At 47.4% G+C, this 13,357-nt stretch overlaps 1 protein-coding gene across 1 annotated transcript in view; it reads right to left on the bottom strand.

Annotated features, from left to right (window-relative positions):
• Nucleotides 1-12,762, bottom strand: part of SMYD2 (SET and MYND domain containing 2) — a 102,386-nt gene extending 89,624 nt beyond the window's left edge. Inside the window, exon 1 of the mRNA XM_073628386.1 lies at nt 12,460-12,762. Coding sequence (XP_073484487.1) covers nt 12,460-12,626 — 167 coding nt within the window. The 5' untranslated portion in view covers nt 12,627-12,762. The remainder of the gene's footprint in view (nt 1-12,459) is intronic.
• Nucleotides 12,763-13,357: the final 595 nt, after the last annotated feature.

Here is a 13,357-nt window from a genome sequence, read left to right on the forward strand (position 1 = left end):
GCATGACATGTTTGGTATCTATTTACTTGCCGTAACATCATCTTTCACATTGTACAAAAAGATTGGGCTAACTTTACTGTTTTGTTTTTTTAAAATTCATGAAAGTGTCCCGAAAAGTTGCGTTTAAAACACCGCTGCACAAATACCATGCAACATAAAATATTGCAACAATCGCCATATTATTCTCTAGGGTTTCTGCTAAAAAGAAAAAAAAAAAAAAAATTTATATATATATATTTATTACACATAATAGGCTTAGGCATGAAAGGGTTATATTTTATATTTATATTACACAAACATAAAAATTGCCCACACCAAAGAACACTCAAATATGTACTAAATACAAAGTTGCTACAACGAAATCTGATAAGTCCTCTTGATACAAAATGTAGCACATAAAAGTTCCTATACAACCAGAAGTGAGATTAGCCAGGCGATCAGCAACGAGAATGCTGGTGGGGAGCGCTAAATTTTCTCCAAGGTACAGCAGACTACAGGTTTGTGTGAGAACTCTACCTCCGCTGTGACACCTTGCTAGTACCGGGTTGGACCCCCTTTTTTCTTCAGAACTTCCTTTATTCTTCGTGGCATAGATTCAACAAGGTGTTGGAAACATTCCTCAGAGATTTTGGTCCATAGTGACTTGATAGAATCACGTAGTTGCTGCAGATTTGTCGGCTGCACACCCATGATGCTAATCTCTGGTTCCACCACATCCCAAAAGGTGCTCTATTACAGTGGTTCCAAACCTTTTTGGCACCGGCTGCGTGGAAGAAAATTGTGCCAAGGCCACATTGCCTGCCACCAGATGAGGAATGCCACTTGCCATGCTGCCTGCCACCAGATGTTGATTGTCACTGCATTGCTGGCACTGGTTCATTTAGTACAGAGGCCTGGTCGTTCTTGAGTGAGGGTAGGAGAGCGGTGAGAGATGATGTCCTCTCTCTGTTCCCCGCCGCACCTCCGACATTACGCACGCTGTGAGGGCGGTAGAGCGGTGATGCTAGGCAGGCGGAGAGAGATGTCATCTCTGCTCGCCAGCCCACTTCTCTCATCCACCCACCTGCCTCTCTGATTCAACGGGTTCTCACCCACCCGCTCGCCGTGGCCTAGCTGCAGAGACGCTACGGCCCATTAGTGGGCCCCGGCCCAGGGGTTGGAGACCCCTACTCTATTGGATTCAGATCTGGGTGACTGTGGAGGCCATTGGAGTACAGTGACCTCATTGTCATGTTCAAGAAACCAGTGGTGAGATGATTTGAGCTTTGTGACATGGTGTATTATCCTGCTGGAAAGAGCCATCAGAAGATGGGTACACTGGAGTCATAATGGGAAGGACATGGTCAGCAACAATACTCAGGTAGGTCGTGGTTTTTAAACGATGCTCAATTGGTACTAAGGGGCCCAAAGTGTGCCAAGAAAATATCCCCCACACCATAACACCACCAAGCCTGAACATTGACACAAAGGCAGGATGGATCCATGCTTTCATGTTGTTTACGCCAAATTCTGATCCTACCATCTGAATGTTGCAGCTGAAATCGAGACTCATCAGACCGGGGAACATTTTTCCAATCTTCTATTGTCCAATTTTGGTGAACCTGTGCGAATTGTAGCCTCAGGTTTTCTGTTCTTAGCTGACAGGAGTGGCACCCGGTGTGGTCTTCTGATGCTGCAGCCCATCTTCTTCAAGGTTCAATGTGTTGTGCTTTCAGAGATGGTATTCTGCATACCTTGGCTGTAACGAGTGGTTATTGGAGTTACTGTTGCCTTTCTATCTCCTCAAACCTCCAGTCTACCCATTCTCCTCCAACATCAAAAAGGCATTTTCGGCCACACAACTGCCACTCACTGGATATTTTCTCTTTTCTGGACCATTCTCTGTAAACCCGAGAGATGGTTGTGCCTGAAAATCCCAGTAGATCAACAGTTTTTGAAATACTCAGACCAGCCGGTCTGGCACCAGGGCTGTTCTGAGTGGAACCTGTCCTGTTAAACCCCTGTATGGTCTTGGCCACAGTGCTGCAGTTCAGTTTCAGGGTCTTGGCAATCTTCTTACAGCCTAGGCCATCTTTATGTAAAGCAACAACTCTTTTTTTTTTCAGATCCTCAGAGTTCTTTGCCATGAGGTGCCATGTTGAACTTCCAGTAACCAGTATAAGAGTGAGAGAGATAACACCAAATTAACCCCACCTGCTCCCTGTTCACACCTAAGACCTTGTAACACTAACAAGTCACATGACACCGGGGAGGAAAAATGGCTAATTGGGCCCAATTTGGACATTTACACTTAGGGGTGTACTCACTTTTGTTGCCAGCGGTTTAGACATTAATGGCTGTGTGTTGAGTTATTTTGAGGGGACAGCAAATTTACACTGTTATACAAGCTGTACACTCACTACTTTACATTGTAGCAAAGTGTCATTTCTTCAGTGTTGTCACATGAAAAAGATATAATAAAAGATTTACAAAAACATGAGGGGTGCACTCACTTTTGTGAGATACTAGATATCTATGAACACAACTCAAGTACGCTTTAGCATACAAGTGCTACATACAACAGATGAGGTGTGAATTCAGATTTTCACTGAAACAGAAGGTAAGAGTACATCGGGTTCTATAACAAGAGTATTTTCCTCACTTTGGAGAGATTTGCTGCCATAGAGAGCAAAAATAAATAAATGTAAAAAAAAAAAAAAAAAAAAAAGGGGGGGGCAAGGCAGACCAGATATAGAAAAACTTAGATGGTGGTTGCAGAGCAAGGCTATGATGTTCTATTACAAAATAAGCAGAATATTTGACCATTTCTCCAGCATTACACACACAGAACTCAAAAGTGGACACTTATCAAGTTTGTGTTTTTATAGATCAGTACGGTTTTTGAAACCGTATTCAACAGCAGTACTTGATACACAAGAGCTCTTTGATTTGCACTCTTGTCACATCAAGCTGAATATGAATAGCAGTGCTTGGCTTTGCAGACACGTTTATTTTTACTGATACCCGTCCTGGAGATCTTTTGACAGCTGCATCACTTGTAACGGAGAAGACACTGAATGCACCTCACAAGTGCTTGTTGTGGTTCACAGGACATTGCTTTACACACCTCATTGTTCTAAATTGAAAGCTGCAGCATACTGCACTACATACTGCACTACTACAGCTGTTTTCAGCAGGCTGTAATAAAAGCATCATGTGGGTTTATAAATAAAAAATAAAGGGGGGGGGGTCAGTCTGATGGCGCCTTTAATGAGCGAGACTCTTTAGCTTCTGTGCAACATCAAAATTGCACATAATCTTCAGCAAATGTAATGCTTTAGAAAACTGTAAAGTAAGGCAGGCCAAAAACGCGTGGTTGCAGGAAAGAAATTTGCACGATTCCCCCATCAACACAGACAGTGCTGCCGAGACATTGACAACCGCCAGATTTACTTGCTTTTATCTCTAGCGGCTGCTATAGCCGCTAGCAATAATAAACTGTCTTCTACCTGCAGGGATGGCTTTCCCCGCTCCCACCGGGAGAAGACAGTGATTATTGCTAGCGGCTATAGCAGCCGCTAGAGATAACTGCAAGTAAATCTGGCAGGCTGGTTGTACTGAAGTCGATTGATCAACTTGGTACTTTCAGCCTGCTCATACACATTTGAATCTTGGTCGGTTAAGCTGGAACCGCCACAAATTCAAACCGTCTATGGCCAGCCTAACTGAAATGGGGACTTGCAGCTAAATTTATTCCAGGGAGCAACAAAACAAAAAATGTATTTAGGGCAGGCATATCCTGGGTAGAAAACCCTGTATTCTTTGGGGGCCATTTAAAGTGATAATAAAAAGTAGGGTTAGTAAAAAAAAAAAAATGTATTGTGTGTGTGTGTGTAATATATAATTAGGGCTGGGGAAAAAAAAAAATAGATTTTAATCTTGAATCGAGTTGAGAGGTCAAATCAATTCAAAATTTCAGCAAATCGATTTTTTTTTCCCCACCAGGACCGACGCTGACACCGCGCCGGTCCTGAGGAGCTGTGGGCATCTCTTGCCTGCTCTGTGCAATGGTTTTGCACAGAGAAGCCATGATCCTCCTCTGAGCTCCTGGCTCCTCCTTGACCACTGCCCCCAATAGGAAGCCACTTGCTATGGGGCCACTGGTGCATGCTCGCTCCTGTGCCCCGCTCTAGTCCACAAGACACAGAGCTGTGGTTTGGTCCTGTCCACTCCTCATTGGTTCAATGTCTGTGATTGACAGGAGTGGCAGCCAGTGGCTCCCGCTGTTGTGTCTCAGCCAATGAGGAAAGAGAGACCCCGGGCAGCCGAGGCTCCCATGCACATCGCTGGATTGAGAGGGGCTCAGTTGAGCTTTGGAGGGGCAACACACAGAAGGTTTTACAACCACCTTAATGCACATGTACAGCAATGTGTCCTGCACTGTATGCTCTGGTGCAATGCCAATAAATCTGCAGTCATACCAACACACATATTGAATAAACAAATGCACCCGCCTCTCAGTCATAAGTCTGGTATGGCTGTGTAGATCCCAGCTATATATTTTTAATCTGTATTTAGCAGATTGCCCGGCATTCAGTGTACTCTGTCCAGGCCTTAGTTTGTCAGTCAGACTGATTCTTCCTTTTATAGACACGCCGGCATCTTGAAAGAATCTAAGTAAATTATTATTTATCTTTACACATTTTGCTACAGGAGGGCCCTTGTTATCCCCTGGTACCCAAACGGTAGTAATAACCCAGCACACAAGCTGATCCCAGAGTTACAAGAATTCCTCCTGACAGCTGAAGCATTAGCTAAGAAATGCCCGGCCTAATCGAAGAGCTTTTCAGGATGCCAGCAGAAGTTGCAGACTGCCCTGGGTAAACCTGATATGTCTGCTGAGGCTTTATCAAGGAGCTGGGCTGCAGAAGGCAACTTGATCCGTTTTCCAAGCCTTACAAGTAATGTCTGGTCTCGTAAATCTCAAAACGACTTCAACTGCCGGAACCTGAAGCTCCAGCATTAGAATACTGTGTGGTCAGCTCGTCAGTCCTTCACCCAACTTGGCATTTGTAGTGGGATTGCACTATACCCTCTGTGTAAGAGCACGTTGCAATCATATACTGAACTGCTAATAAGACTGTTAACTTGAATAGAAATGCAGAATCTGATAAGACCCCGACCCCAGCAGCTAGTGTTTAAAGCCATGGCAGGTGCGATGAAGATTTAGATTGTCAAATGCAAGATGTACCCTGATTGAAGTACCCATGTGCTATTCTCCTAAAACTGAGTGAAAATCATTTTAAGTGTTGAGTAGAGAAGGATTGGAACCCCTGCCAGGTTTTTATTGCTGCCTGTGTCCCCATTAGGTAGTTTCACCCTTTGTATTTGTACAGGTGACCAAAAGGATGGGCTAATAAAAATGTTATAGTTGTCACAAAAACGAGATAAGAGTAATAGTATTCATGTGCAAAAACAAGAAAAAAAAAAAAAATCCCACAGCATTTAGAGCCCCCCCCCCCCCCCCGCCTGTAAAAACATACCTCTATGTTAGCCTGTCAGGGCTTGACAAATTTGCTTTGAATCTAGGGGCCAGCTAAAGTAATTCGGAGCCAGGTTTTTTTGACTTGACGGAGATGGCACATCTTGAATTTGCATATGGAAGGGACTGGAGGTGGGCATGCTGCTAGGTGGGATGGCTTTTCTCGTTGGGTGGTTTCAGGGGATGTGTGTCCCCTTTGGGGCTCTCGAAGGATGGGTATTTGACACTTGAGGTTGTTGGCTCTGAGGGGGGTGTGTGTGTTGAACTCTGCTCTTCTCCAGCGCCACACACAGGGATGAGGAGTGGGCCATGGTACACACGGATTGGCTGGTGCCAAGGGAAAGAGGAGTTTTGGGGAGCCTTTCTGAATGGTGATGTGGTGGTGGCGGCGGCGGGCCTGCTGGGGGGGAGGGGGCGCCAGTGTGTGGAGAGAAACTTTGGCTCTGCTGCGGGTAGGTAAGCAGCAGAGCTGGAGTTCTCTTTCTGGATGTTGGCCTGCATGTACATAGCATACCCCTCTTATCGCTTGTTCTCCTGATGCTCGAAGTGATCAGTATCCTCACTTAAAATGTAGGACTATTGTTTGTATGTGATTATGTCGCAGATGCGAGAGTTGGACGAAATGCCAAAAGAGAAGAGGATTCGGGCGGGGGGGGGGGGGGGGGTTGAGACCGGTCACAGGCAAAAACAAGTCCATGGGAGGCAAAAAACTAGGAGAGGTTAAAAGTGCTTTTTACTGGTACCCTATCCAATGAACAATGCTAAACTCTTGTGGTGTAGAAGCTCCACTGCGAGGATATTTTTTTTCCCCCCGTGCTCCAGAATTCAGCTTTAGGTGCATGCAGAACCTTTACCAGAAAACACGGCACCCCAGTGTGTACTACAATTAAAGCGGATGTCACTGATAAACATATTGTCCATAAATGTTGGTCTATGTCCAGCTACTGCAGTTGCCCCTCATAAAACTATCACCCAAACTGAGGTTCTGACATTACCGCACTGCAGCTGCAGGGTGACTGAAGAGCTGACAGATACAGATTTAAAGCAAGGAACCCTGACACCAGATACTGCAACACAAGCTGAAGAGAGTCTGGAATGCAAGGTATTGCAAATGTTTATCACATACACAGCTAGGGACTATTTATTATCTCCAGCAACACCAATCAACACCTAACCATTACCAAATAAATGGTTCCCTAAAACGCTCAAAAAAGTTTGACAGATTGCATTTGAGGCTCATTTTTTTATGTGGATGCAACACTGCCCAACTGTTACAATGGATACACAAATTGGAATCCCAACTTTCCAAATAAAAAAAACACCACACATACATAGAAGAGGCTGAAAAAATGGAACTCCAGCAAAAAGTTTGCTAGCCCTGGTTAACATGGAAGAGCTTTAACATATTTATTGATAGTTACTGCAAAATCCAGTGGAAAAAAAAAGGGAAATGCAGAGTTACAACTAAACTGCAGGAAAAAAAAATAATAATTTCACAGTGTCGGGGCATTTCCATAAATTAAAATAATTGGCCTTGGACATTTTTAACTTTTGGTTGCCCTTAAAAATTAGAAACAACTGGAAACACAGCACACTGGCTTAATATTGCACATGTCATCATTGAGTGTGTACAACCAAGCTGAAAGCCACCATACAGGAGGAGGCACCTATGGGTTGAGGGAGCAGCTTGGGCAACAGAAAGAGTATAGAACCAGAAAGAGGCCAGAAAAAGGTGCATCTCTTTATGTGTGTGCAAGAGCCATCTGATACAACCTCTGCAGTTATTTGGTACCATAAAGTTGGTCTCGGATGTTTGTAAACATTTGGATTTACATGCACAGCCCTCACAATGCCTTTTAGTCCAGAGGAATGTTCTGCTCCTTGGAGAAGCATGCAGACATTTCAAGCAGCCGATTATGTGGGAAGCAGGGCTTTCTTGTCGAACTGCCTTGCCCTCCAAGAAAACACTTTTAAGGATGTCAAGAGCAGCCAAACTAGCATTAAATTGCTACTGCATCAGGTTGAAAATACAGCCGAAAGTTTTGAGAATGAGACAAACATTAATTTTGTGATGGCAATTTGCATATACTCCAGAATGTTATGAAGAATGAATGGATGAATTCCAATTAATTGCAAAGTCCCTCTTTGCTATGAAAATGAACTTCATCACAAAGAAAAAAAAAAAAAACCCCACACGGGACACCACCAGTGCAGAGCTTGCTCAGGAATGTTGTGCACGCACAGTGAGAAGACTTTTGGAGGATGGCCTGGTGTTGAGAAGGGCAGCAGAGAAGCCACTTCTCTCCAGGAAAGCCATCAGACAGGCTGACATTCTGCAAAAGGTACAGGGATTGGACTGCTGAGGACTGGGGTAAAGTCATTTTCTCAGATGAATCCCCTTTCCGATTGTTTGGGGCATCTGGAAAAAACCTTGTCCAGGGAAGAAAAGGTGAGCACTACCATCAGTTCTGTGTCATGCCAACAGTAAAGCATCCTGAGACCATTCATGCGTGGGGTTGCTTCTCAGCCAAGGGAGTGGGCTCACTCACAATTTTGCCTAAGAACACAGCCACGAATAAAGACTGGTACAAAAACCAATCTTCCGAGAGCAACTTCTCCCAACCATTCAAGAACAGTTTGGCGATGAACAATGCCTTTTCCAGCGTGATGGAACAGCTTGCCATAAGGCAAAAGTGATAACTACGTGGCTTGGGGAACAAAACATCGAGATTTTGGGTCCATGGCCAAGAAGCTCCCCAGACTTTATTCCCATTGAGAACTTGTGGTCAATCCTCAAGAGGCGGGTGAGCAAAAGAACAGAACAAAACACAAATTCTGACAAACTCCAAGCATTGATTATGCAAGAATGGGCTGCCATCAGTCAGGATGTTGCCCAGAAGTTGATTGACAGCATGCCAGGGAGAATTGCAAAGGTCTTAAAAAAGAAGGGTTAACACTAAACTTAATCAAATTGTAAAAAAAAAAAAAAAAAAAAAAAAACCCCACACACAACATACCACACACCTTTGACACTTATGAAATGCTTGTAATTATACTTTAGTATACCATAGTAACATCTGACAAAAAGATCTAAAAACACTGATGCAGCAGACTTTCATTGTCATTCTTGAGAACTTTTAGCCCATGGCTGTAGATCAGAAGATCTAAGTCTATCAAATGTCACTTGGTCTGATTGTTGATGGTTGGAGAACAACTCCCAAGACACCCAACTGACAATCACCTTGGAATAATTGAGAAATCTGGGCCAAATGCCAGCTATGTTTTCCCCACAGAAAAGCCTGGGATGCCCTCCTACCTTTCCCATTTCTCAGGCACACTGGGCGTTTAACCCTGATGCATATCTGGGTGTTATGGTGTGGATGGAAGGCACAGACGAAACATCCAGCCTCACAGCTGGCAAAACTACGAGAGGATAAAAACTTCTGCTGCTTCTGTACAATACATAGAGCGGTACTAATGTTTAGGGCAGTATGCGCCCATGGAAAAATGCCCATAAAGCAAGATGTCCGAGTCCCAGGCATTCATCCCTGGGCCGATATTGCCCTAACGACAGTACCATTTGCTGCACCCTCTCAGAGATTTATAGTCTGCTAGACTGAGTGCCTGTACCAAAACACCAGGATCCTATGCACCAGGGCTAAACGCCTAATGTGCATGAGGCCTAAAGAATAAAGACAGATGAAGGACAGACAATTTCTATATGGCAAGTGATATCATTCCCCCCCATGCCCTTTGCCTAATCACAGATAAGTAACAGGACCACGCCACAGCCCCACCAGTGCTGGTACTTATCTTTCACTTTCTCTACTGCCATCCTATTTCACTGTCTTGAACTCCTCAAAATCCCAAAATCATTTTTGTGTCAGGCCGATGGAGCAACCACAGGTCTAACCAAACCCACGTGATATGGCTTAGGTCAAGTATCTGGCCACTCAGTCACGTTCCCCCATAGTGGTACAGGTTAGTGCTTTGCAGCTCTGATGGGTGAATAGGGAAGCAGATGGAAGACAAGTACCAGCAGTGGAGGGGGCCCATGATGCAGCAAACCAAGGCCAGAGCACCAAATAGATTATTATTATTGGAGAAGAATTCAGGGAATATCCCATGGTGCTACACCACCACATGCATTAGTCCCACACACTTGTATACAAATCCTAAATGTTGTGTTGGACGAGACCCTGTCACCACTTCTAACATCTGCATTTGTTCAATGCTTTGGAAATGGAAAGGATCATCCTCACAATTATCCTCTCCATTGAAACAATCTTTTCCTGTTTGCTGGGGTACAGATTAGAGGTCAACTGATATATCGGCCGATATTTGGCTTTTTTTACTTAATCATCAGCAGATTGTGCTGATAAAAAAAGCCAATTATAACTTCAGTGGGACTTGCAAATGACTTCTGTAATAGAAGTCAATGCAAGTTTCCTGAAGTTATCTGTGGGGAGGATTCTCTCCTCCCTGGCCAGTCTGCCAAGTCTACATTGTATCTCTTCAGGTTATTTTATCAATGAGCTGAACTCTGTGTGTAGAAGTTCTCAGTTTAACCATTTAAAGACTCAATCTTTTCTGATACTTGTTGCTTACAAGTAAAAATCCTGTATTTTCTGCTACAAAGTCACTTAGAACCTCCAAACATTATATATAATTTTTTTTAGCAGAGACCCTAGGGAATAAAATAGCGGTTGTTGCAATATTTTATATCACAGGGTATTTGCGCAGCGGTCTTTCAAACGCAATTTTTTAAAAAGAAATACACTAATGAAATAAAAATAAATAAATGAGCAGTAAAGTTAGCCCATTTTTTTTCGTCCAAAAGTTTTGATTACCTGTTTTTGTGTATTTAATATTTAAGATATAGTTATTTTTTTTTTTAATCTAAATTATACATTATAAATTATACACTGAGAATGTGACCTCCTATACTAGTGTGTAGTTATGGCAGTGGAAGGAGGAATGACCCAGCTATGCCAGTGTAGGAAGTGGGTTGGCCCAACCATTGCAGTGTAGGAACTGGGGGGGGGGGGTGCAGCTCTGGCAGTGGAAGGGCAGTGAGGGCCCCAGCACCCAGCTCTGGCAATAGTGTAGGGTGTACAATGAGGGGCCCCAGCTCTGGCAGTGGTGCAGGGCATCAGTGTGTGGGGCTCTGGCAGCGGTGCAGGGTGTACAGTGTGGGAGGGCCCCAGCTCTGGCAGTGGTGCAGGGTGTACAGTGAGGGGGCCCCAGCTCCGGTGTAGGGTGTACAGTGAGGGGGCCCCAGCTCCGGTGTAGGGTGTACAGTGAGGGGGCCCCAGCTCCGGTGTAGGGTGTACAGTGAGGGGGCCCCAGCTCCGGTGTAGGGTGTACAGAGAGGGGTCCCCAGCTCCGGTGTAGGGTGTACAGTGAGGGGGCCCCAGCTCCGGTGTAGGGTGTACAGTGAGGGGGCCCCAGCTCCGGTGTAGGGTGTACAGTGAGGGGGCCCCAGCTCCGGTGTAGGGTGTACAGTGAGGGGGCCCCAGCTCCGGTGTAGGGTGTACAGTGAGGGGGCCCCAGCTCCGGTGTAGGGTGTACAGTGAGGGGGCCCCAGCTCCGGTGTAGGGTGTACAGTGAGGGGGCCCCAGCTCCGGTGTAGGGTGTACAGTGAGGGGGCCCCAGCTCCGGTGTAGGGTGTACAGAGAGGGGTCCCCAGCTCCGGTGTAGGGTGTACAGAGAGGGGTCCCCAGCTCCGGTGTAGGGTGTACAGAGAGGGGTCCCCAGCTCCGGTGTAGGGTGTACAGAGAGGGGTCCCCAGCTCCGGTGTAGGGTGTACAGAGAGGGGTCCCCAGCTCCGGTGTAGGGTGTACAGAGAGGGGTCCCCAGCTCCGGTGTAGGGTGTACAGAGAGGGGTCCCCAGCTCCGGTGTAGGGTGTACAGAGAGGGGTCCCCAGCTCCGGTGTAGGGTGTACAGAGAGGGGTCCCCAGCTCCGGTGTAGGGTGTACAGAGAGGGGTCCCCAGCTCCGGTGTAGGGTGTACAGAGAGGGGTCCCCAGCTCCGGTGTAGGGTGTACAGAGAGGGGTCCCCAGCTCCGGTGTAGGGTGTACAGAGAGGGGTCCCCAGCTCCGGTGTAGGGTGTACAGAGAGGGGTCCCCAGCTCCGGTGTAGGGTGTACAGTGAGGGGTCCCCAGCTCCGGTGTAGGGTGTACAGTGAGGGGTCCCCAGCTCCGGTGTAGGGTGTACAGTGAGGGGCTCCAGCTCCGGTGTAGGGTGTACATTGAGGGGGCCCCAGCTCTGGTGTAGGGTGTACAGTGGGGGGCCCCAGCTCTGGTGTACAGTGAGGGGGGGGGCCCAGCTCTGGTGTACAGTGAGGGGGGGGGCCCAGCTCTGGTGTACAGTGAGGGGGGGGGCCCAGCTCTGGTGAAGGGTGTACAGTGAGGGGCCACAGCTCTGGTGTAGGGTGTACAGTGAGGGGCCCCAGCTCTGGTGTACAGTGAGGGGCCCCAGCTCTGGTGTACAGTGAGGGGCCCCAGCTCTGGTGTACAGTGAGGGGGGCCCCAGCTCTGGTGTACAGTGAGGGGGGCCCCAGCTCTGGTGTACAGTGAGGGGGGCCCCAGCTCTGGTGTACAGTGAGGGGGGCCCCAGCTCTGGTGTACAGTGAGGGGCCCCAGCTCTGGTGTACAGTGAGGGGCCCCAGCTCTGGTGTACAGTGAGGGGCCCCAGCTCTGGTGTACAGTGAGGGGGCCCCAGCTCTGGTGTACAGTGAGGGGGCCCCAGCTCTGGTGTACAGTGAGGGGGCCCCAGCTCTGGTGTACAGTGAGGGGGCCCCAGCTCTGGTGTACAGTGAGGGGCCCATTCCCCTCCATACAAGGTATCTTTGGCTCAGGACTGTGAGGAAGTGGCCCCCACGTGTCGGCCGTATAGCACAGAATAGCGGCGCACTGCTCGGGCCGGGGCGGGGTACCTGCAGAAGCAGAGATCGCAGTGGTTTCCTCGCTCCTGGGCGGTCAGCACACAGGTGTAGGCCGGACAGGTGAAGAGCAGCTCTCCCAGACCGAAGTGTCGCAGGGCCCGCATGCCTCGGCCTTTCCCCGGGCTGTCAAATCGTTCGATGCCTTCAGAGGGTCCCATGTCTGCGGAGGGGGCAGCCTGCTGTGCCGGTGTCTGCGGAGAGATCGGTGTGCGGCTATTAATGTCTGCCCGGGACAGACAGACACAGGGACACAGCTGGAGGAGCGGGGGGCCGGGCGGTCCTAGTGCCGGCTCATCACCTGCTGAGCAATCTGAGTACTACACTGTGCCTACACCCGGGGGTCAGATTGGTTAGTTTACAAGTCAGGAAGGACAGTAAAATGAGTGGTCAGGTAGGTTTAGTAGGTAGGTCAGTCTAGAAGTCAGACAGGTCAAGGAGAACAGTGTAGTAGTCAGGCAGGTAGGTGTGGTGGTCAGAGTGGTTTGTGCATTAGATAGGTAGGCAAGTGTAACGTCAGGAAAATGTGTGTAGTAGTAGTCAGGTAGGTCAGTGTAGAAGTTCCAGTTAAGGACTAACATCCGAAACGCGTAGGCTGTTTTACAGCTTTGTACATGTATTTAATAAAGAAATACCATTGTCATCCTGAGTGCCGACCAGCCCTTTCCTTACTCTGGTACGTTGGAGGTGTCAGCAGCCTCAAGGTCTGAGCACCGGGCGGAGCTTCTATGTGGGAAGGTTGCAGCACCTATACACCTGTTTTCCTTAGTGTAGAAGTTCCTGACAGTTCCTTATCAGGGAATACCACTATACTATGCAGTGTAAAGTTTTGACTCGGCTCCAAGTCATAGCTTAGGCTCGGGTTCACAGTGAAAACGGCCGCGGATCGCAC

Source organism: Aquarana catesbeiana, linkage group LG04 (assembly GCF_042186555.1).
Source record: "Aquarana catesbeiana isolate 2022-GZ linkage group LG04, ASM4218655v1, whole genome shotgun sequence".
NCBI lineage: Eukaryota > Metazoa > Chordata > Amphibia > Anura > Ranidae > Aquarana > Aquarana catesbeiana.